This window comes from Capsicum annuum, chromosome 2 (genome assembly GCF_002878395.1).
Source record: "Capsicum annuum cultivar UCD-10X-F1 chromosome 2, UCD10Xv1.1, whole genome shotgun sequence".
Classification (NCBI taxonomy): domain Eukaryota; kingdom Viridiplantae; phylum Streptophyta; class Magnoliopsida; order Solanales; family Solanaceae; genus Capsicum; species Capsicum annuum.
The window spans coordinates 142,994,564-143,019,044 of NC_061112.1; the positions used below are offsets into that span (position 1 = coordinate 142,994,564).

At 35.0% G+C, this 24,481-nt stretch overlaps 3 protein-coding genes and 1 long non-coding RNA gene across 5 annotated transcripts; 3 read left to right on the top strand and 1 right to left on the bottom strand.

Annotated features, from left to right (window-relative positions):
- Positions 1–1,575: 1,575 nt before the first annotated feature.
- Positions 1,576–6,775, top strand: LOC107860127 (uncharacterized protein At4g37920). Its single transcript, XM_016705377.2, has 6 exons — positions 1,576–1,931; positions 2,025–2,305; positions 2,476–2,641; positions 4,342–4,586; positions 5,185–5,372; positions 6,213–6,775. Exons 1-6 carry the CDS (start codon positions 1,748–1,750, stop codon positions 6,421–6,423), a joined length of 1,275 nt encoding a protein of 424 aa, XP_016560863.1. The 5' UTR covers positions 1,576–1,747; the 3' UTR covers positions 6,424–6,775.
- Positions 6,776–7,263: 488 nt separating this feature from the next.
- LOC107860128 (glycine-rich domain-containing protein 2) lies at positions 7,264–12,431 on the top strand. Its single transcript, XM_016705378.2, has 8 exons — positions 7,264–7,676; positions 8,536–8,653; positions 8,749–9,003; positions 9,135–9,590; positions 9,990–10,528; positions 10,985–11,186; positions 11,481–11,636; positions 11,741–12,431. Exons 1-8 carry the CDS (start codon positions 7,519–7,521, stop codon positions 11,909–11,911), a joined length of 2,055 nt encoding a protein of 684 aa, XP_016560864.2. The 5' UTR covers positions 7,264–7,518; the 3' UTR covers positions 11,912–12,431.
- Positions 12,432–13,170: 739 nt separating this feature from the next.
- On the top strand, positions 13,171–17,774 carry LOC107860130. Its single transcript, XR_007052489.1, has 2 exons — positions 13,171–13,617; positions 15,928–17,774. It is a non-coding gene; the product is annotated as an uncharacterized LOC107860130 (long non-coding RNA).
- LOC107860129 (transcription factor GTE7) lies at positions 17,054–20,103 on the bottom strand. 2 transcript variants are annotated; one of them, XM_016705379.2, is made up of 3 exons: positions 17,954–20,103; positions 17,653–17,860; positions 17,054–17,563 (listed from the first exon to the last, which is right to left on the bottom strand). In XM_016705379.2, exons 1-3 carry the CDS (start codon positions 19,448–19,450, stop codon positions 17,466–17,468), a joined length of 1,803 nt encoding a protein of 600 aa, XP_016560865.1. In that variant the 5' UTR covers positions 19,451–20,103; the 3' UTR covers positions 17,054–17,465. The 2 variants fall into 2 exon arrangements, with proteins under 2 accessions (XP_016560865.1, XP_016560866.1); XM_016705380.2 differs by having other exon boundaries at positions 17,653–17,857; positions 17,954–20,099.
- Positions 20,104–24,481: the final 4,378 nt, after the last annotated feature.

The window sequence follows — 24,481 nt, forward strand, 5'->3', positions numbered from 1 at the left end:
TTTTCTGCACAGCATAATACTCGTATATTCCAGGCATGACTATTGGTCGGTTTAAGATGTATGCTTAATTATATTAAACATTCTTGACTTTTTTAAAAATACATGCAATTCGTCACTATTCTTAATTTGTCAGTTGTTTATTATGAAATCAAAGCATATCCTTTTGTTTACCTTGTCAACAACTTCATTCGTTTGAGTTGGAGAACGAAAATTTTGGTACATGCTTGCAGTTGTAGAGTACACTAAACTCTGAAAAAGAAGAACAAATTTCAATAAAAGAAGGGATTAGACGTGATTAGGCGATGAATTAATTTTAAAAAAAAAAACTATAAATGCATGATGTTTATAGCAAATCTAAATAGCCGTATATCATTATATATACGTTCAAGCAAACATTTTTATCATTTTATCATTGTTATAATTTTATTTGGTTAAGGGGTATGAATGGTTGAATGATACTTGCAAATAATAACACTCTAACCAATTAAAATTTGAAACAACAGTTTTACAGGGTTTTTTACACGAACATATACTTTACCAAGTAATATTAAATGAATTCAAATATTTATAGTAATCTAACTGTAAATCTCAATAACGTGACAAACAGAGAAATAAACAAGGAGTATATATAATTCTTAGAAAACTATTCTTGTACCTGTAAAAGATTTACTTATTAAAAATTTGTAGATTCTTCAAGGTGCTTTAATTACCTGCTTGATCGCCAAAAGAATATTGAAAAATGAAATATGATCATGTATCTGTGTTGAATGAATATTGATCAAGCAGCTAGTTAAGTGATATTTTACAAATTTCTAGTTTTCTTTTAATAAGAAGTTTCATTTTATGTACTTTGATTTCATGTTTTTAAAAAAATTCAAATGCCAAGTAAAACAATGTAAGATTGGTTATTTGTTAAAGCTTTAGTTTCCATTTCAAAATTTATAAATTTTCTATCCGTAATTATTCAAAAAGCCATAAATGTAATTAAGTTTTAAATCAGTTGATTATTTGTGTTGATGAATGAAAATACAAAGTTGCAAAAAATGCCCTAAAAAGGAAAAGATACTCCAAAGGGTTTAAAGAAATGTTTGAAAGAATGTGACTCATCGGAATGGTGATATTACCAGCCACATTCATCGACCTCTTGGTAGAAATTGGGTAGTCTATGTTGCCCATATTTACAAAAGGCTAATTCGATAGCTGATTATACAACCAATGTCATCTTCCGTCAACGGTTTTGCCTTGAAGGATACTCTCTCCGTTTCGTATTAATAGGTCTTTTTTATAAAAATATTTATTCTAATTTAGTTGTCTTTTTTATAAAATCAAGAGAATATTATTATATTCTTTCGATACTACCTCTATCGTTAAGGACTAAATAAAGTGTATAAACTTTAATTTATATTTTCAAAGTATAATTAATAAAACTAATTTGGTAAAATTAAATTCCTAATAAAAATTTTCTTAATGCGTATGTTAAGTCGGAGATAACTAATATGACACGGAGGGAATATTAATAGTGTCTTCTGATATTCTTAGCATATGTTGTTAGTTAATTGATGTTTAAATTCTCTTCCGTAACCAAAAAATAAAATAAAAAAATAAAGAAGAAATTAAAAAAATCCCATAGGTTTACGAAGGGTTTTAGCAAATGGCAAATACGACGCCGTATAAGCATGTCTTATCTACAGACAAGTCAGCCATTGTTGGAGTTTTTCGTCAGCTCTTTGAGTAAGCATAGTGAACAATGATGACCCATCTCCTCAGTTTGGAGACATCAATCTCCGCCAGCACAAATCTCCCTCTTTTCCACACCCCCTTTTCGCCTTCTAATGCACTATTACCCTTTGCTTCTCTCAAATCACTGCCCCTGCCTTTGGAAAATTCCAAGAAATCAGCATCAAGAACAGCTGCCAAAACCCCCACAACCAGTAACTACCTTATCTTTTCCTGTATTGGTATGTTTTTCCTTTTTTTCCTTTCACTTTATTGATTGATAAATGTTTTGTATGGTTCTTGTTTAGAGGTGTTGGCCAGTGGTGTATCTACTGCGGCGGAAGTAGAGGGAGAAGCTGATGTTGAGGTGGCTGAGGGGTATACAATTACTCAGTTTTGTGATAAAATGATTGATTTATTCCTATATGAAAAACCCAAGTCAAAAGATTGGAGAAAATACTTGGTTTTTAGAGAAGAATGGAGGAAATACAAGGATAGATTTTATAGTAGGTGTCGAATTCGAGCTGATAAAGAAGCCGATTCTCAGATGAAGGAGAAATTAATTAGCTTGGCTAGAAAAGTTAGGAAGGTATGTTGAACTTTTTGAATTGCATATCTTCATTGATGGTTGAAAATGACAAGTCTGTGTTTTACTTTGGAACAAGGCTTTACCTGTACATATTTATGTGGTTTTACTTTGTAAAGGTTTTAGCTTTAGATGTTTCTGAGTTGTTCTTGATCAGGGATGTGTCATTGCAGATTGATGATGAAATGGAAAGGCATGGTGAACTTCTCAAAGAGATACAAGATAACCCGAGGGATTTAAATGCAATTGTTACAAAGAGGCGCAAGGACTTTACTGGTGAATTCTTTCGGCATTTGACTTTGCTTTCAGAAACTTATGACAGCTTGGAGGACCGAGATGGTAAAGTGGCTTTGCTCGTGTGTTTATTGTTCTTTTAGGTTTGATTATTTTAGTTATGGGTTGTTGTCAAAGGAAGGGAATCCAAACTGTTCTGCAGCATGTTGCATTTTGAACTTTTCTTCTGCAAAAATAAAATGAACGATAGTTTCATGACATACAATTTCAAGTTTAACTCGATAGGGATGCAAAGAATTATTGCTATTAGCTTTAGTGTTGTTAAAAGACCATTGGATGGTCGTTTAAGCCCTGAAGCTCAGTGCAACACGACTGGTCACTTTGTCTCGCCTATGTGGTGCTTTGGTGCAAGCACTAAGTCATTAAGGTGTGTGCCGTGATGCGGATGGGCTTTGTTCTAAAGAAGGAAACCTTAAAGATAAATATAGCTAGCTATATGTTATATTAATTGTTAAGGGAACATTATGAATGAATATGCCTTTACATGGAGCTGAGGTAGGAAGTTAGGAACTCAGTATCAAATAGATATTGCCCACCCTAGAGTTTAGAAACTTAAACTTGTGTCTTTGCATTTGAAATATTCATTTAGTTGTAGTAACTTCACTTCCTTGGACTTTCCATTACACATATTTTTAACGTTTTTCCTCATCTGCCGCTCTTCACCAAGGCGGTTCATTTTAATTGCGATTTGCTGTTTAAGCCCCAAGAGATACTTCCAGTGTTTCAGGGTTTTTCGCCTTTGACAAAACTGATCAACCTGTCACAAGTCCCTTTTACTTTATTCTTATGTTGAAGTCGTGTTTGTTCTAGGAATTATGTAATGAGCATGCCATTTATTTATTTTATTTTATTTGATAAAGAGCGTGTCAATTGTTTGACATATCACTGATGAAAGTTTTGATATGAGAACCATCAATCTTGTGATTTGAAAAATTGATGTGAGAACCATCAATCTTGTGATTTGAAAAATTGTCATATTTCAGTGGTTTTTTGTGTTTCTTATAGTAACTAATATTTGACTGGTGATAGCTGTTTCCACGAAATATTATCTTGTCTTAGATAATTTTGATCTCACCGATATCCTCTAAATGCTTTCTTATTCAAAATCAAGATTAAATACCTCAAAGCTGAATCCTGAAAACTAAAGCCAATTAGTATCTTTAGGATAGTTGCTCCATGGCTCCCTTTAAGTAATATATGTAACATAAAAGGCAGGAGTCTTTCTTTTTGCCTTTTCGTCGTTCAATAATGAAGTGTGATTTATGTACTTCCCTTATCAAAATAATTCAACTATTTGGTTCGTACATGAAGAAGATTTACATGATGTTGTAAATGATCTTGATACATTTTCTCATGTTATGGATGGAGAAACAAGTAATTTTGAATACAAAACTGGAAAGCAACTAGAAATTGAGGACCTGTTTGGCCATAGATTTTCCAAGTAGTTTTTGGGAAAAAAACTTGACAAATAGTGTTTTGCCATATAATTTATCATTATTTGGCAAATATGTTTGGCAAATAATCCAAATTCCCAAATACTAGAAAATACTAGTATTTGTGCCAAATTCCATTTTTTGTGAACTTCTAAAAGTCAAATATGTTTCCCAAATACTGTGGCCAAACACATGGTGAAATTTCACCCAAATCTTCATCCAAAAAGGACTTGCCAAAAATATTTGGGAATCTATGGCCAAACGCTAGCTGAGTGCTGCTTCTTAATATTTTGTGAATTTTTGATTGAGCAGCATTTGCTAGACTCGGGACCAGATGCTTGTCTGCAGTCAGTGCCTATGATAACACACTGGAGATTGTGGGAACATTAGATACTGCCCAGGCCAAATTTGATGACATCTTGAACTCTCCATCGGTGGATGCAGCATGTGACAAGATAAAAAGCCTTGCCAAGAGTAAAGAACTTGACTCTTCTTTGGTGCTGCTGATAAATGGTGCTTGGGCTTCAGCAAAAGAATCCTCTACTGTGAGAAATGAGGTATTATAATCCATTTGATCACAAACAGACCTTTCTGTTAATCTATCTCTTGAAAAGAAATGCTGAATTTCATCATATATTAAGGTAACTTATAATATGTCCAAGCAATGTTCTGGATTAGATACTATTGTAATGCTGCTGTTATTCCATAAACTGCTTTGCATTTGCATTATGTCTTAGACTTGTCATGAAGATGGACTTTTTCATAGTGCACATATAAAATGTTTTCATACTTATATTAGTCTCATACACCCATTGATGTGTAGGAAAGTTTATAGTTTGTGAGTTCAAGTTGTACCCTAATGAAATGGAGACAACTCACACTAGTCAAACTCGGGCTGTGCACTGTTACGTTGCACATCTGTTGGTCGTGTTTGCACTAGTAATTTGCAGACTCCTACTATCAATTTATCCTGGAAATGTTAGCAGTATCCTCCTTCTTTAACTTTATATGCATATTTGGCTTTTCTAATTTTAATTATATCTATCCCAATTGTTAATTGTGTCCTATCTTATACTCGACTTTCTATCTCTGATGTCTTTATTCAGTTGAAGTGCCAAATAAATTATTAGAGCTGATGCTGCTAGATGGTTGTAGGTAAAGGAGATCATGCATCGTCTATACAAGGCTACACAGAGTAGTCTAAGGAGCATGGCACCAAAAGAAATAAAGCTGCTTAAGTACTTGCTAAACATCACAGATCCTGAAGAACGATTCTCAGCATTGGCAACAGCTTTCAGCCCTGGTCATGAACACGACGCCAAGGATCCCAGTGCTATCTACACGTAAGAGCTAAGTGCTTTCATGCACAAAGAGTTGTTGATATTCATGTTAGTGTTCATAGTTGGTGTTTGCATTTATTAAGATTCAACTGTGATACGAGTACGATCACGATCATGTACACTTTTTGAGTATTTTGAAGACCACTGAAAGAGTGCACAAGTCTAAGCGTGAAGGAGGCCCAAAACCGTCCCAAGCACACTCCATGGGCTGTTTTTGGAGCCCTTTTCATTAAAGGGTCTTTTAGTCTTTTGTCTTTTATTTTGTAATGTAATATAAATTGAACATTGTAGGGTTTTAGTTGGTAGTTTTTATGAATGTTGAAGAAAGAACACTCCTCTTAGAGAGAGAGAGTCCACAACCGAAACTAGGGCATAGCATAAGGGTGGATTCTCTTGTGTGTTGCATTTTGCTTGATACGTTGGTGCTTGGGTGGTGGACGCCTCTCTTGTGTCAATTGTAAGAGTTAGGTGTTTGTTGTGTAAAGTGTTAAAGGTCCAAGAGTGGAATATGCTCTTGGGTTGTTAAGACTACATCAACTCTTGTCTAAATATGTATCTTGTATCTTGTTTTAGTTTCGGCTTCTTGTGTTGTTAATGTAACCCGTTTGTTCTTGTTGCTATTGTAATATTGTGGAGCTTCATCTTGTGTTGCTAAACTTGTTGTTGGATGGCTGTTTTGGTGTATTAACACCTTGTATCCTTTTCTTTCTTGTTCTAGATAGTGAATCCGAGAGAGGTCCCCATTTGGTCCACGATTTGTTGTGAGTTTTGGGGTGTGATTTCGTGTGCCCTTGTTTGTTCCGTATCAAACTGAAATCTTATGTATTTTCTTGTGTGGAGCAGAACTCCAAAAGAGCTGCACAAGTGGATCCAAATCATGCTCGATGCATACAACCTGAATAAAGAAGAGACTGAAATTAGAGAAGCGAAACAGTTGAATCAACCTGTTGTCATTCAGAGACTTTTCATTCTGAAGGAGACAATTGAAGCAGAATATTTGGAAAAAGAAGCTAATGCGGAGAAAGATGAAAAACCAGAAGAAACTGTGATATGACAACTTAGTCCACCGGCGTATGTATCTGTTGCTTGCCGCCAATTTTTGTTACTGTGACTTATGAATCTCCTTCAGCATGCAGGTTTGCAATGCATAGGATGGTTGTGCAATACTGAAGGCCTTATTTATGTATAGTTGGTTTTGTAGAAATAGCAGAGTTATTTTCCCTTTTTACTTCTTGTAATTTTCTCTTCTGGTAGAAAACTTCTTATATTTTAAAAAACCTTGGCAGAAGTTCTCCGTATTAGATTCATAATCTAATAAATCTTTAAATTAATTACAGTACCCAAAAAAAAGTAAGAGTTAAAATTAAATAACTCGTTGGGTGGGAGTACATTTTATTTTTGATCCACTTGCTTTGAACTTATTGATTTTTAAATCTTGAATTACTCAACCAACGTTACTTCTTTGTCATTTCAAATTTATTAGCCGATAAATCTTGGTTCAGCTTTCACAAAGTTGACCTTCAATTTTCAGCATAGGATCAAAAGTAAGACTTTTTCCTACCAGGGTTAAGATTAATTAGATTCAAATGTAAACTAGGGCAGATGTGCTCAATTTTTTATGGTATTCGGGAAACAGGCAGCTGAAAGCAGGCATCAGATTAACTGATCGATGTGCACTCCTAGTAGTACGACAGTATTCCTTTTTTAATTTACTTGCTCAATATATTTTATTAAATTAATCTTATTAATTATATTTTAAAAAAATTATTACTAATATGTACATATTTATTTAATAATAATAAGATTAGTACTATCAAAAAGATAAATAATTCTTTTAATTACAAAAATAGATAAGTAAAAATTTTAAAAAATACTTCACATCCAGAAAAAGAAATGGAAGGACTACATGCTAATCTATAAATATTGATATTCAAACTCGAAGCTTTCTTCGAAATTACTTAGCAAAATCTACTTATATTTGGAGTGAAAGACATTGTGAATACATCAAACTCTTACCCAATAATAAAAGGAGTCACTATCTCCATAGAGTTGTCCGGCGAACATATCAATTAACTTTAATTTCTTCCAAGTGGACTAGTGATTTATTTGCCTTACGCAATTTGACAAGAAGCTTGTGGTGCAAGAAAGCATGGAGATGGAGCAGCAATTGGAGTGGAATGAAGCACAGAAGATTGTCATAAATGTTGACCTTGTTTCTGCAGCCAAACAACACCTTCAGTTTCTTGCTACTATTGATAGGAATCGTTGGCTCAATGAAGGTCCTGCTCTGGATATCGCAATTTATAGGTAATTCCCAAATTTGATATTGTGTATAGACTTTAAGTTTTGTGCACCTTCATTGTACAAAATATTCTAGTAAACTTGCAGATCACCCAATTTTTTACATGAAAATTGAAAAAGAATAAATTGGATAAACTGCGATAACAAACCAAGTTTATGTGATATTGCAAAATATTTTATACACTGCCAGTGAATAAAACTTAAATTCACTTTAATTCTTGTGTATATTGTTCTGTTAGCTATGATTTTATTGCTTGTTCACAAAGTTTTCTTTATTAGACATTTTATTTTTAATTCTGGTCTTGGGGTAATAGTAGCAGTTAGTGTTGCATTAGTTTAAGTATAATGTTAGATACTGAAATTCAGGGCCTGTTTGTCCATGAAATTTGTGAAATTTGAAAAAAAAAATAGCTTTTATTTTCAAAATGAAAAATGGTATTTGGAGATTGGAGTTGTATTTGGCCATGAATACAAAATTGGAGTGTTTTTTTGAATTTTCTTTCAAGTGATTTGGAATGGAAAAAAGCAAAAAAGTTTTTGGTGTTTTTAAAACCAAGTTGAATTTCTGAACTTTCCAAAATTCTATGGCCAAACATGGCTTCTGCCTTTCTGGCCGTTTCCAGATCCCATGGATAGCAGAAGCTTTACCGCATCAGGCTGCCCTTTTAAATAAGTAGAAATATTTATGACCAAACGGCCACTTGGATTTGAAATTTTTTCGCTTCTTGCTCATGTTGTGTATTATGTTCTTTACTCCATGAAAAGGACTTCAGATTGCTTGTATTTTCTAGGGAATTTGACCTTGATTCATGTAATTCGGATTTCCGTATTTTGGAAAACTTGTAAATGAAAATCCCCATTTCAGGTACTATTCATGTTGGCTACCTTTGTTGGCAAGGCACTCGGACTGCCCCTTCTTTGAAGGACCTTTGGTTGTTCCCCTTGATTGTGAATGGGTTTGGCATTGTCACAGGCTGAATCCTGTAGGCTTCTGAACTATTGAAACATTTGTTTTCATTGTAACCTTTCCGACTGAGTGCTTTTTATGACACATGGTGTGGTTATTTTGCCTTTCCAGATTAGATACAAAACTGACTGCGAGCAACTATACGGGAGGATTCTTGACAACCATAACATTGTATCTTCCGTGAAAGGAATAACACAAATGGAAACAGAAGAGACATGGAAACACTTGTATCCAAATGAACCCTATGACTTGGATTCAACAAGAACTCTTTCAGATAATGATCCTGCACAAATTCTAAAATCTGAGAAGTGCAGTAACTATGATCTAGTCTCTGCTGTTAAAAGGCAAAGTCCCTTCTTCTACCAGGTGAGCAAGATGACTCAAACACTTCATTTAAGTTGGCATCTTTCCTTGTGATTTTTTGCTGATGCCAGATTGTTCAGACATGCTAGTATAGTAAATATCATTTTCGATCTTATATCATGTATTTCTTCTAGGTGTCTAGGCCCCACATGACCAGTGAGGTCTATCTTGAAGGAGCCGTGGCTCGATACAAGGGTTTCTTACACTTAATCCGAAGAATCAAAGAAAGATCAATTGAGAGCTTCTCTGTTCCAACTTATGACATCGACCTTATTTGGCACACTCATCAGTTACATCCTATTTCTTATTGTACAGACCTTGTTGATATTATGGGTAAGGTGTTAAATCATGATGATACTGATTCAGACAGAACAAAAGGGAAGAAGCTGGATACTGGGTTTTCTGGAACTACAAAGTTGTGGGAGGAGATGTATGGTTTAAGATATTGGAGGGCAGGTGCAATGTATAGAGGAAATACGCCATCTCCTCTTAGAATTTTTCCTTACCCTTCCAATCCTTTGAGCAAGAAGGAAGATACAGTCCAGGCAGATCACAAGATAATTCATCTTCCAGAGATGAAAGTTTTGGAAGTAAAGCTCTGAATCTCTTCTAGTTGTTTCTAAAGCCCGTTTTGCTTTTTGTTGAAACTCGATATAACCTGGTATATATATTAAATGAAATTCATCAACGCTATATCTTAAAAGATAGTATAAAGAGGGGATCTAGGATATGCGATGGCCTTCTATCTTATTTTGTTATCTTGGAATTGGGTCAATGCATTTTTGTGTAGCCTCGATTGCTTGATCACCAACAAAAGCACAGAATCCACCTTCTCTTCTGTTTTAATCTTCGACGCCTTTGATAGAACTATTGCCATTTTTTAGGTTCTTTATCATCCATACCTTATACAATTATTATCTGTTAAACTGATCTTAGCTTTAAACTATGTGATGTTCAAAATTTGTAACTTTTAGCAACTATTTTTACAGGTTATGTTGGAGATCATAGGCATAAGAAACTTACCGGAAGGCTACAAGGGAGGTTTCTTTGTTTCCTTTAGCAAGTCACAGCCTGATAGAATCTTCAACGCGAAAAAGAAACTTACAATTTTCTCTGAAAGTGGGGTAAAGCAGGTTGCATACTTCCAATGTGAACCTTGTGGCCATCTTCTATTAGAACTCATGTCCCAGTCATCTCATGATTTGCTGATTTCAAAATCTGTCGAAGTTATAGGTTCTACTGCCCTCTCTTTAGAAGATTTGACTTGCCCAGCTTCACAACTCACAATGGAAAAATGGTTGGAAGTTGTGCCAAGCAGTAAAATAGAAGCATTGGAACCAATCTCTATACGAGTAGCTGTATCAGTTACAACACCTAGTGCCGCACCATATGTGTTTCACATGGTTTGCTCCCGAGCATTCTCAAGAATTTCTTGTTTCTTCACATTTCGTGGAAGGATTCAGTATGCAAAGAATTGGACTCGTGTCATTGATGATGCTGGTGATGAGATCATTAGCCTACAGATGAGGTATGTAGTTTTTGGTGTTAGTGCTGTACTAGTTCGTGATTTTCTCATATATCTTCACGTTGCCTGTGCATACATCTGCTTTACTTTACTTTTACCTCTAATTCAAGATTATGTTTCAATCGATTGTAACATCTTGTGTCAGTCATATAGTTAACAGATCGGAAACCTTTAACATCACCATTTCCTTTAAAATGAACTTGGTGTAAGTCCTTTTTATGTTTTTAATTAAAGTCTAATTGTTTGATTTGGTGGAGGGAACCATCTGATATTTGAAAGTACGTGAAATAATATATTTGTTTTGACTTAAGTGAGAGTTCTAAGTACTTCTACCATTCTACTGAACTCGGTAAATTAAGAAAAGCTAAAAACTGTTGTCATCTTGACTTCTTTCAGTTTGAAAAAGACAGCTGTATTGAACTTGTATCTATTCTCCTGAAATTCAAGCTTTGACTACAGGAACTCCAAGAAATCAAAGAGAATGAGTGACTCTACATTGCAGAAAGAGTTGATCAGCATCAACAAGGCTGGTGAGACGCATACTCTTGCTAAGTTAGTTGGGAAAGAGTGGATGTTGTTGGATTCCCAATGGTCCCTCCAATTTCAAACTTGCAGTGTGGATGATGGTTACCTTTTGGAGTTGGTTGGTGGTTCCAGGATTGTGAGTTTTCACCCACTACCCTTTCCAATTTTTATCTTTTTAAAAAAAAATAAATAGGGAAGATTCATAAATGTGCTCATTAAATGCCAAGGTTGCCACTATTCACTCATCAATGGAGTGATTAACGTTTTTCTTGGGAATATTTCTTGAGGATAAGCACTATGTCTCATTTGTTTGTTCTGAATATATCAAAATTGCTATATTTGCTGGGCTATTGATTGTTGTTTTGAGGATTTCACAACTTCAAGTGGTCTTTGTGCTCCCTAACGTACTGTTTCCGTACTCATTTAACAGGTAAAGTTCTTCCCTGGTCAAAAATTGGATTATGAGCACAAGCATTGTGCAAAGAGAAGAAATCAAGATGATTTTATGACGGCAATCGAATTCTCTTCAGAGCACCCATATGGAAGGGCACTGGCATTGCTCGACTTAAAATGTGGTGTTATCAATGTAAAGTCATTATATTCATCTACAATACATTACGTACTTGTTTCAATTTCAAAACATGGGTTTACATTCTGCTTGACTGCACATGTTTCCTTTTGAAAAATCAGGTCAAAGAAGAGTGGCTACTTTTGCCTGGGATAATAACAGCTTTTATAATAGGTGATATTTTGAGAAAGGAGGGGTATAGTAGCGTGCTGAGCATTGGCAATAATTTGAAGTATAACAATACATCTGTAGAAACTAATGCATGCATGAATAGGGCAACAGAAGTAGTCTGAAAATCTGATGTTGAGAAGGCAGTGCATGTAGATGGAGAGATTTGCAAAAGGAAACGACGAAATCATGGCAAAAGTAGAAGAAAACAGCGGAGGCTGTGGCAGTGGGGGCAGATTTTGCATTTGGTATGACAGAAATCATTTCCACGGAGCAGGTTAAAGAGTGGCGGCTGTAAGTTGTAACGGATGAGGAAGCAGGAATGTGGTGTGGCAGTGGCTGTGCTGATGATTTGGTGTTTGGAAATGAGACAATGGTCTACAAGAAGCTACTATTTAAGCTAATCTGGTTCTTATGCGTTGATGCTTGTATGTTTGTAGAACCTCTCCCAGCGTGTGCATGCCGAGCTCTTTTAGTTGACTGGTTCATGATGCTAGTGTCTTAATCAGAATTCTGGCTGTTTAGAAATGTGTAGTTATATTATACTTTGTGAATATGCTCGTGTGTCTGTTTGTGCAGGTGTGTACCATGTATAATGTTTATATAGCATATAAAAAGCTGAATAAGTTCATGAGTTCTCAATTATTTACTACTTGTAGTCACACTGTTTCTGTCAAGATTTATAACTGGTTAGTAACAAGATTCATTTGAGATCCATAAAACAATCTCTCAAATTTAGTAGTAGAATCGTTGTCATTCAGCACAAAGTGGGAACTGAATGTGTAACAAACATTAGCTCATTTTCCTATATAGCTAACATGTGTGTAATACAACTTGAACTTCAATTCATGATGTGCTTTTCTCTTTTCCATTGCCTCTTAAGAAAATTTTAGTTGGAGAATTCCAAAAGGAAAATATCCATGGAATACGACAGCAGAGGCATTATGTATATTAAAAATAGCATATTACATAGATAAAACAAAAATAAAACATGGTATGTAAATTACTGCACGTAAACAATTGTATTTGACCATTCCAAGTGTCTAGTGAATTCATATCACAAGATAAATGTAATGATTCACAGCTCATGGTATCATGAGAGTTTTAAGGGATCATTTCTCAATTTTCAAAATATTCAGTCATCACCCTATTTTATGCTTTCTCTAAATTCTTATCTCAAATTATTAACATTTTAATTAAAGTAGTGTGCATGAGCCGGAGTGATAAATCCACAAGTACTACTACTAATTTTGGTCGTCAGCAGAATAACGAGATGCAAGAAAAAGAAACCCACTCAATGCAATTCCACCGCACAACAAACTTTATCTAAGAAGTGATCCTTACCTAAAAGTTGGTACGACTTTCAGGGTTGTTTGGTATGGCTTATAGGATATCCCAAAAGTTAGTTATGCCAATATGTATGCATATATGAAATTATTTATTCCATTATTAAACGTGAAATAAATAATTTTATATTTTATTTCGAAATTATTATTTCCCAAACAACCCTTCATAGTGATGAAACTCAGTTCTCTAGTCTGAACATATTTCTATGACCTTTGAATTCCACAGATTTAAGAATCCTGTATCTGTTTTGTTTCCAGCTTAGGAAAATGAGAATTACACTTAATTTGTTAAAAAAATTTAATCAAATCATTCACTTTGTGCGTGAGCTGGGTATATATATTGACTATTATTAACCAATTAAAGTAATTTTTGGTCATTTGATTTCAGATATGTGCAGTAAATCAAATTCTGAGTTCTTCTGAAGATTTATTTGGAGATTCATATAGCATTTTCCCTCCAGAAACTTGCTGTGTCAAATTTTGAGGTATCTTTTCCTACGATCTGCTGATTTCTCTCTTATGTGCTTTATTTGTGTTAAAAAGTATTTAGTCCTTTTTATAATCTTTAGAGTTCTTCCGTCACGGATTTAATGTGATGTGATCTATTGTCTATATGTTCACCAATGATCTGTGATCCACCCAGCACGAGTTTCCTGGTTTTACCTAGCTCGAAGTCAGAATTTAAAGTTTATGGGTTACGGATTCTAGATTTATCAAGTTATTTGGTTCCGAATTAAAAAATTTATTTGTACTTAGTGAAATAGTTAAGACAAGATATGGTTTGAACCGAAACTATTGGGTTCGACTGAATCCATATGCCACACTCTAGCTCCATCAGTCACTATAAGCTCATACATAACAATCTTACTACTTGATCTCTCCTTCGGTCCTTCCCAAATTAATGGTGTTTTGTTCAGAGAAGGTTAACTGCGGTGAATTAGGGCGTCAAATTCATTTATTTTTAATAGAATTTACATGATTAGAATTTAAATAAAAGTATTATGAGTTACAACTTACAATTTTTTATAATTACAATTGTGATAAAACAAAAAGTAAGTGGTTGATCCTCTAAACCAGTGTTTCCATCTGATTTTTGCAATGACAGTACATAGTAAACATGTTCAGAAATAATCAACACTTTCTAGATTTGGAAGAGTGACATGTCACGCGTTTCATTGAAGAAAATAACTAGTTCTTAGGTTGTTTATGTTCAGTGTTTATGAAAGTAAGTGGAAGATCTAATGGATTGAGAAGGATCTTACTCCCTTCAAAGTACATGGTTTGCAAAAGAGGTGCTTAGAATGCTCCCGAAGCATGCTGTTACCGTCCAACAAGTGTCACTACCATTCTGTAGTTTGGTCGTGTCAACAGTTTCCACGGTGTTTTGACATCATACTTGTTCCTTGATTCGTTTCTCTTCATTCAGATAAACCTGAATGCTATGTTTTACTTGAGGGAATAGCAAACATTTTTGTACTTCTGATCCAGAATCTATCTTTTCCCAGTTAGTTCTATAAGCCAGTGCTTTTCTGAGATTGAGTAATTCCATAGTTTTTTGTTTCTTGCTAGCAATCAATGAGGAAGACTACATGTGGGACTTCTGTGAACAATATACCTCTAGCAGTGTCATTATGAAAGCAAAGAGGAAACATTTTCTTAATTTAGATGGAGCTTGTATGAGTAAAATTATGAATCTTATTTAAGTTTTGTTGCAACACAGAGAAAGAACTAAAGCATAAAGTGGAAAATGTCGACGTGGCTCAATAACATGCTTGAGAAATTCAACAAATTTTCTTAGAGAATAAGATTATTTTATCAGTGTTGTAAACTAAAAAGGCCGAGTCATTTCAGCGTTCTGAGAAATTGAAGTTTGTTCAGGTGGGTTCCTTCCTTGTTAGTCCAGCTACCTATTTGATTAGGTCGTCATTGTGGTCTTTGTCGAAGATGTTGCAGTAGAAGGTTAAGAAATGGAAATATGACTCTGGTCTTTGTCGAAGATGTTGCAGTAGAAGGTTAAGAAATGGAAATATGACTGGTCCTTGTCTCAGTTGTTGCAGTAGAAGGTTAAGAAATGGAAATATGACTATGGTCTTTGTCTCAGGTGTTGCAGTAGAAGGTTAATAAATGGAAATATCCCAGTGGGACTCTTTCTTAAAAGTTAGCCTAATCTGCCTTGTATTTGTTTTAGTTCTTATAGAAGAAAATGCCCTTCCTGATGTTTCCATCCTTCAGTTTAGAAGATATGGACTAATAAAATTTCAGTAAGCTAATTTCTGCTTCTGTTCCTAAGAGAAGACATTGTGAATGACAAATGCAACTATAACCCTTTGCTTGTGTTAGATACTTATCCAAGATAGGCTGGGGATCTATTCTATCTCTAGACATCTTGAACAAATCCTTTTACTATTTCCAACCTTTGAGTAGGTCCAACTTCTTGCCGTGTTTACATGGTGCTCTTCATCAAGAATATATGTATTGACTCCATATACTGATTACTGCAGTCGATCTGTCTTACTCTCATAGACAGTCACCAGAAATATCTACGCCCTTTCGCAATTTCTTTTATACAAGTATTATAACTTCTAAGTTTTGGGTGAAGGGACATGTTTGATAGTTGGCCGTCCTCTCCTGTCTTAACTCGGCTTTAGTCACCCAAAATTTGATGTCTCTTATATTTGCATCAAAGGAATGCCCTTTTTTACCTGAAAATCCTAGTTATTTTAGCACGATATTGAAAACTCTTGTTGCTATTACTCAAACAAGCATGAAAACATATGTAATTCTGAGCTTTTCAGTGGACGGACATCTAGCTCGATATGATTTGTGAGACCATTTCTCCACCTCCCTTTTGGTGCGTTATTAGAGAGCTCATTTAGCGTGTTGCTCTCTCAATCAAAATGAAAGCAATCAAGATAAGTCAACTTAAGGCTCCATCTATCACTTGCATCATTTTCTCAAGGTCATAATTTAGAACTTTCAAAGTTCTGTTGTTGCCTGCTATCCAACATGCTTCTATTAAATCACTTGTACTAACTCCTACTTGGTGGTGCTATCTCAGACTAGTTCAGAAGCCTGGTAATTGAAGTCCCACTTTACCATGACAAGTTGGGTCCAACTAGGAGGTTTTCTGAATTATATTAAAAATGTAAGATACCTATTCTTCGTGTGAACAACAAGACTAGACAAGTCAACATTATGAATAGTATTCATATGGACAGCATAGGAGAAGACATGCTCGATGGAGTGCTCAACAAAAGGGTGCATGTCATTGAGCAGTGACAGTGAATCAAAACAAAATTTGATCCAGGTTTTTAACCTTTGAAATGAGTCTTTTAAACTACATATTGCATTAGCACTGTCAGCATTTCTCTTTTCCGCACAAGCGAAACAACTCCAGGTAAAGTGATATGGAATATGGAGCAAGTACCATCACAAAGCCTTTGGTTTCAGGAAGAGCAATTTTCTGAGATGAGAAATATCATAACAACCTTTTGAGTTTCCATATGGAAGGAGGTTCCACTAAGGTTCAGGTATACGTTATCCTTTTCCCTTGCGAAAAATAAACTGGTTGTATCTTCTTTGCTGATGCTTTACTAGTGTACCGTACAATTTTTGAATTCTAATTTGCCATATGGAGCTTTCCCCTCGCACACCTAATTTTGTCAGTTGGTTTAATGACGTAAAAAACATCTGTTTATCTTTGGTTAACTTACACAAAGCAGGTGATTCAATTAATTTGAGCTTTGGTTGAGTTTCAGGGAGTCTTGGTTCATAGCTCTAATCAATATTCTGATTGATTGGCTGTTTCAAATTGTGCTAACTGTTTTTTAATATTAGCCCAATTTAAGGTTAAGGTAGAAGTGGTGTTCATTTCAGCAGAGCTAGGGAACAATCACAAAGTAAAAGCAGAAGAGCAATTAGTTGAAATAGAAGAACCAAACTAGATTTCTTGTTGGGGTTAATAGAGACTACAACTTTGTTCCGCAAACTCAGTCTGCACTGCACTGTACAAGTTACTTCTATCCTCCTAAACACTGAATCAGCAGGTGTTTTTCTGTATACAAGCAAAAAATAAACCCAAATGATTGTTGTCAGTCCCCATTTTTAACATCCCCCACCTACCTATATCACTACTACTCTGTAGTTAGCTAAAACCTCTCCTTTTCCTAATCTTGAACTAATCAGACTTCCAAAAGCCATGATTATCTACTGAGCTGCTAAAAAAGATTCACAAAAACCAGCCAGAGAAAATACAAATAGAAGCACCATAGCATTATTCAGTTGATCTTGATTCCCGAGACACCAATATCTACTTCTCAAATATATTAATGGCTTAGGTTGTAGGAGCTTCTTTAGCTGCTTCAACAAAAGGTGACTGTACACTATCCTCCTCATCAGAATCACTCCCAGAAGAACTTCCTGAATCTGAATCTGCAAATGTCAATCATGGCAAAAGTAAATATACCACCCCTCGCACTTGTTCACCAAAATGAACTACAGGGGGGGAGAAAAAGTTATACCACTGGAAGAAGAATCACTGCCAGAACTTGATCCTCCACTAGAACTGCTTGACCCACCACTCTCACATGGGACATCCTTGTCAATCTGCACAGGAGGAAAGCTTTCACCTGGGATTTCCTCACCAATATCAACATCCTCCTCCACAACATCCACTTTCTTGTTTTTAGGCATTGCAGGTTCTGGAGTTGGTGCCTTCTCAGGAGACTTCTTTTTTACAAAATGCAGTAAGGTGATCAGATAACATGGCACAATATAGAGGTTAGTCAACATACATATGACAAAACCAAATACTTTCTTTACCTTGTTGAGCTGTACAACAGCAGCATCTTCAGTGACACCTTGTCTCCTCATCTTGCTCATAGCCTTCTTGTGGTAACCTACAAACCTCTCCAGTTCCCACATCGTTTCATTGTCAATGAGCTCAAAGTCAAGCTCAATCTCATTCCCATCCTGTGTAAGATTAGGGGTCTTCTTCTTTACAATTTGCAAAGCATGATCCAACTTCACTAGGGGAAGATCCTGCAAGTCAGCCCCTAACTTCACCTTTTCCTCAAAGGTCATTTGCCTTTTGTTTGGATCCTTAGCCTTGGGCTTGGGCAATTTAGCTGAACTAGGCGTTGTAATGACAGGATGTGGAGGAGATTTTAAAGCAGGGGTTGGGGTTGCAAAAATAGGTGCAACAGGGACCTGAAATTGGTGTTGATTCAACAATGTGGATTGCAACCTCACAGAGTCTGATTTTCTAGCAACCGGCAACTGTTGATGTAAGGCATTTGGTGGCGGAATTAGTGCAGGCTGAGGCAGATTCTTCTGGGGTTTCACCTGCATAATAGCGGCAACTTTACGGTGCTCGTCTTCATACTTCTCATAAGCTGGATTGAACAACTTTTCAAAGAGACCAAGACACTCCTCAGCCAAAGTATGCACACGCTGGCCTTTCAGGTTATAAGTCATGGCATTGTTGAATGTAAGTCTCACGTCAGCTGCAAAATCTTGTGGCGTTCTGTACTCTTTCTTGTCCAACCTTGATTTCACAGTTCCAAGATCCATAGGGTGCTTGATGATATCAAAATAATCATAAAGATTCATACCCTTAACATCCACTGGTGAATTAAACCAATAGCTATCCTTTTTACTCATTAGTTTTATCAATATCTGCCGACAACTCCTCATCATACTTACAAAAAACTTATCCCCTTCCACTACTGGCCGCTTAGTATCTTTCCTTGTGGCCATTGCTCTTGGTCTCTTTTGTCCAGTGAGCTTCTTGTTCTTTCTACCAACTAATTCAGGTTTGGAGGGCAATGCCGGCTGAATCTGCTGAAGCTGTGGTGCTGCTGGTGGCTGTATAACTTCCCTGGCATGAAAAGACGCCCCAGACACGAAATCTTGCGCTTCTATCCTGCTTAGGAGGCCCCGAACCCGACCTAGATCAGAGATTAACCGCTTCTTAAGGTCCTTCAACTCGCTTCTCGAATACGAAGCCAAATTAAAAGTAACATACTCTCTGTGAAATGAATCGTTTCGATCAACAACTGCATTGTTGTTAGCCATTGGCGCCGGCGGAGACGGAACAGCCCTTGGCAGTTGCTCATTGACTTGCCGGCGATGAGACGCGGCTGGACCATTTTGTACTTGTCTACTAAAACTAAAATTGGGGCTAGGGTTAGGGTTAGGGTTGAATCGACTGTGAAGCTGAGAATGAGCAGTAGGATTACTAGTTGTATACTTCCTCATATACGCATTTCGCTCATCCCAGTGCGGTTCATTTACGCCGGCTAAAACAGCCGAGGCCATAGAAGGTTTAGGTAGTTAGAAAGAGCTTAATAAGAACTCCGACAATTAATCTCCGGCGAAAAAATGGCGGGAGATCATAACTGTATTGCCGGAAAATTCAATTGCCGCCGGGAGAAAGAGGAGATTTCTTCACCGGAATAAAATGGAGAAGAAGAAAAAGGGAAGACGAGGGTTTCGAAGACCCTCTTTATCCTGAATGATGAAATTTATGAAAGGCCAAAATCTCTACTTAAAGGCAAAAAGATCTGCCCGATTTCTGTTTCGGGCAGTTTACGAGCCCTTGATTGGAAATCATAGGGTTGAGATTTATATCCTATGCTGCCCGGCGTACTAACCTTGCCTACCTGCCATGAACGGCCTAGATTTTACGTTACGTACACGTGGGGATAGATAAAGGCTGTTGATGGAACTGTTTGTACCTTTTGGGTGGGAAAAGTAAATTTTGGTTTGGGAATTTCAATTTTTTGAGAAAAATTGAACCTTAAAAATCGGTGATGAGGTGGCAATTGATGACGTATTATTAGGTGGGGTCCATTGGACCGTCAAAAATATATTTTTTATTATTGCGCGGGTAGTATTTAGCGGAATATTCTCTACCCACCTAAAATCAGGGGTTATCTTTTTTTATAAAAAAAAAAAAAAAAAGCCAGCGCAGCACCGTTAAGGTGCTAAAAATTTAATCCACATTTGCATCACCGTTATTTTTCATGATCACATTTCCTTTTTTTTTTTTTTTCTTCTAGATGAAGCAAGGGACATAGAAATTTAGGGCTGTTCATGGGTTTGGTTAAAATCAAACTATAAATCGCATCAAATCAATTAAAAAAATTGATGTTTGATTTGGTTTAGTTAGGTTTGATTTTAAATTTTAAAAAATCAATGTTATTTGGTTTGGTTATGATTTTACTTAAAAAAAATCGTGAAAATAATCAAATCGAACCGATAAATTTTATATATACTATATTACAATTATTTATATATAATTTACAAATAAAATATAAATATTTTATTAAATTTAATCTAAAATTAAATTTTAATCTATGTCTAGCCCAACCAATACTTTAGCCTAATTGTCCAAATCTCAAACCCAAGTCCAACTCTACCTACTATTATTAATAAGTGAACCCTACGGTCCCTACCTCACTTTTTCTACTTCAGCTTTCACAATACAAGTTATCATGGTCACTAGTTCAATTGGTAGTTTTATGTCTCCTTGTTTATTCAATCGTTTCCGTATATGATTAGCTCACCTAGCTAGTCTTTAAAGTAAACAGATAACTCAAATTTTTCTAACTCTGTCTCTTTTTGCAGTACACTGCAACAGGATACAAAGCTCTGTTTTACAATGTAAATGTATGTGTTTGTATGTTGTTGGATAATCTTAGTGCCTACAATACAAAGCTGGTGCTTTTCATCTCAATGTTAGTTTTGTTTAATGTGTTTGTTCTGATTTTTAAGAATTTATAGTGTTATTTGTTCATCACTGTACAAATATTTTATGAGAAATGTTCAATGTGATACTCTTTTCTATGGATTAAAAAAAGGAGTTTATTCTAGCGATGGTTGAAGTAGGCTAGTCAATAATCGAAAAAATCGAAAAACCGAACCAAACCGACGGTTATTTTCTTTTTGTGGTTTAGTTTGGGTTTAGAAATTCAAAAACCGACTAAACTGATTTTGGTTATGATTTAACCACTAACCGATTCAAATCGACCCATGAACACCCCTACATAGAATAGAATAATGTGTAAATAATAGTTTATCATATGTTGAAAACTAACTCTATAATGAATTAATTGCCCTTGAGGTAGATAATCCTTGCCTAATGTTCTATCATATTACAACCTACCGCTAATTCATTTTCTAACTATTTTCTATTTGACCGCATGAACCAATCTTACATGTAAATTGTAATTATCGTTTAATTTTGCATATCTAGTATGTCAACCAAGAGACTACTCAATGAGATTTAGAACTAACATCGGAGCAATGGAGATTTACATTGTGATCATACAACTTTAATTCTCAACACTGGCGATTTCAATGTCAAGGACGTATCCCTAGAGATGTTTTCTGTTTTCCCTCTTTTTGGCTTCTTTTTAAAAAATTGCCATTAAAATGTATAAGCAGTCAACTCAATATTCCAATAAATTCCCTTTATTTTAAAAAACATTTGTTACTTTTTTGAGTGGGAGAAGTCCGGCAAAAACAAATTGGCATGTCTAAATAACCTTTTGTCCTGTTTCACATGGTTTTTATTGTGGCACCTTTGCGCATTTATATAGTCTGAAAAGGAGGATTTGCAAGAAAAGTATGGCAACTGCCAACTAATTGGAGTTGTAACAAAATGTGTGCTTACTTAGAAAGGTTGGTCCTACCAAATCTTTATGGTGACGGTATTAACATAGGCTTAAGTTATAATTAAAATTCCGTAAAGTGTTGTAAAAGGGAATTGCGAGCAGCAAATTCAATCGAACTTGCTTCTATCACTCCAATAAAAAAGGAAGTGTAGATGGACTATGAGACTTTTTTTTCCAAAAGTGTATGGGATGTGCAAAAATCGAACCGACCAATAAATCGAACCGATAAAAATGTTATTGGGTTAATGATTTTTTATAAATTTATTGGGTAAACGGTTTGGTTTCAGTTTTAGCTTATTGAGTTATCGGCTTATTGGGTTATTAGTTTATCGATTAAACCGATAACCAAATAAGGATATACACTTAGTTATTGTTTTATCCTTAATATATATATATATATATATATATATATATAGGGAGCCTTGAGTAACTGGTAAAGTTATTGCCCCATGTGACCAGGAGGTCACGGGGCCTCTAGCAAAAATGCAAGGCAAGACTGCGTACTATACACCCTTGTGGTGGGGCCCTTCCCCGGGCACCGCGCATAGCGGTAGCTTTAGTGCACCGGACTACCCTTTTTATATATATACATTTACAAAACATTTGAAGAAAATAGCTATGAATGTTCAAAAATGGTAAAGTTACCAATACAATTATGATCCCATATTTAGTTAATGGACAGTCACTACCTGAATATTAGGCTTATATGGTCCCAAGTTTGCATTTGTAAAAAATCTTTGTTTTATCGAAAGAGGATCATTTTTGAGTTGGAACAAAAAATCTGGCATCTAGAGTATAAACTAGAACATAATTTGTTTAAATGAATTAAGAATTCTTAGAAAAGGTCTTAGAAAAACTTGATGATCTTTTAGCTATGCAAAAATATATGTCTTAAAATAAATCTAATAGAAGAAGAAATCAAAACCCTTAAAAATAACTCACCAGCTAAAATACATAATCTTATTGAAAAAGCTGATACCTTTAATAAGGAATTAGGAAAAAGAATTATTGGTGAAATTTTTGTTTCAAGAATTTCGAATAAGGGATCCTATCAGAAATGAAGTCTTGATTAAAAAAATATATCTAATTTCCTAGAAAAAAAAAAAAGAAGAAGAAGAATTAGAAAAATTAGAATTAGAAATTATCTCAAAAACTTCTAAAGTTAAGGATAAAGAAGAAGTCTCTACCTCTAAAACAGAAATAGAAGAAAATGAATGAGCTAGACGAACTAGTATATGCTTTAGAGGAGTTTGATCCTAATGATTAAAATTATTGTGTCCATATGACTCGTGGAGATACAGGAGGACCTCAAGGAAACTTTAGAGAACCTAAAAAAGAAGAAAGTTCGTCCAACGAGCCATTATCTAGGAGTAACTTCCTACCAAAATCTAAGAAATTGAAAGACTATAGTAGTCAATACCATATAAATTCTAAGGCTAAATTCATGCCAAATAGACTTCTAGTAGGAGATGCTGGATCTGCCCAATTTTTAGACCTAGACTGTAAAAGAGAACCAGGAGAATTTCTAGATTTATTGGCAAAAAATTTAGAACTATTTTTTATACTAAGGAAAGAAAATAATTATACTAGTAATGAAAAATATTTAATTGCTACGAATACCTTCACTGAAAAAGTAGACAATTGATGAAAAAGTAGACAATTGGTTCAAAAGAGTTTCAGAAGAAGCTGAAAAGGTATTTAGACTAGAAGTCATAGCAGATTTTGATAAATCAACTCGAGCATGAATAATCACCTAGTGAGGTATATAAGAGCTGAATTTTTAGGAAGCTAAACAGACATTTCTAAAGGAAAAGAAAAACAAGGGCTACTAGCGGCAGAATGGTTAGAAAAGCTGCAAATTTATAAAATGAAGTACATCCAAGAGTATACTTGTGAGTTTGAAACATACTACTACCAATTATTTGATAGTAGTAAAAACTTAGCTCCCTACATGGATAAGTATTCTCAAAAGCTACCAGGATATTGGGCTAGTTAATTTAGAGATGAATAGGCGAAAGAATATCAAACGCAAGATTCTCTAGGAAGGAGAATTACTTTCCTTAACCAAAGGCTTAGTCAACTTTGTATGTTACATAACATGCAAAGAAAAGCTAATAGAATAGACACACAAATTTATTGTGAAGACACGAAAGCAGCATCTTGATGGGGATGTTACGAAAATCCTTCAAAAAGAAAAAGGAAAACCAAAGGATTAATTAAAGGAAAAATATTTCCAAGAAAAATTATATACCAAGAAAAAAATACTTCAAAAAACGAAGAAATTTCAAAAGAAAACACATCACGGATAAATGTAAATGCTATAATTGTGGAGAAGAAGGCCACAAAAGTTATAAATGCAATAAGAAAAAAGTAAAAATATCTAAAATAGATATAGAGGAAATAGAATTAGACTTAGAGTCAATCTCATCTATAAAAAGTGAAGATTTTCACAAGGAACTCTATGAAGAATTTTCAGAATCTAGTACTGATTCAGAAGAATGAATCAAGAAATTGAAAATATAGAAGAAAACACTCAGGTTATAGAAGCTGAAGAAGATCAGCGAGGATATGCATTAAAAGCAACATTCGATGAAGAATTATTAAGAAAAATCCAAGGATTAAAATTCAATCTTCGAATAGAAGATAGTATATTTAATAGATTATAAAGAAA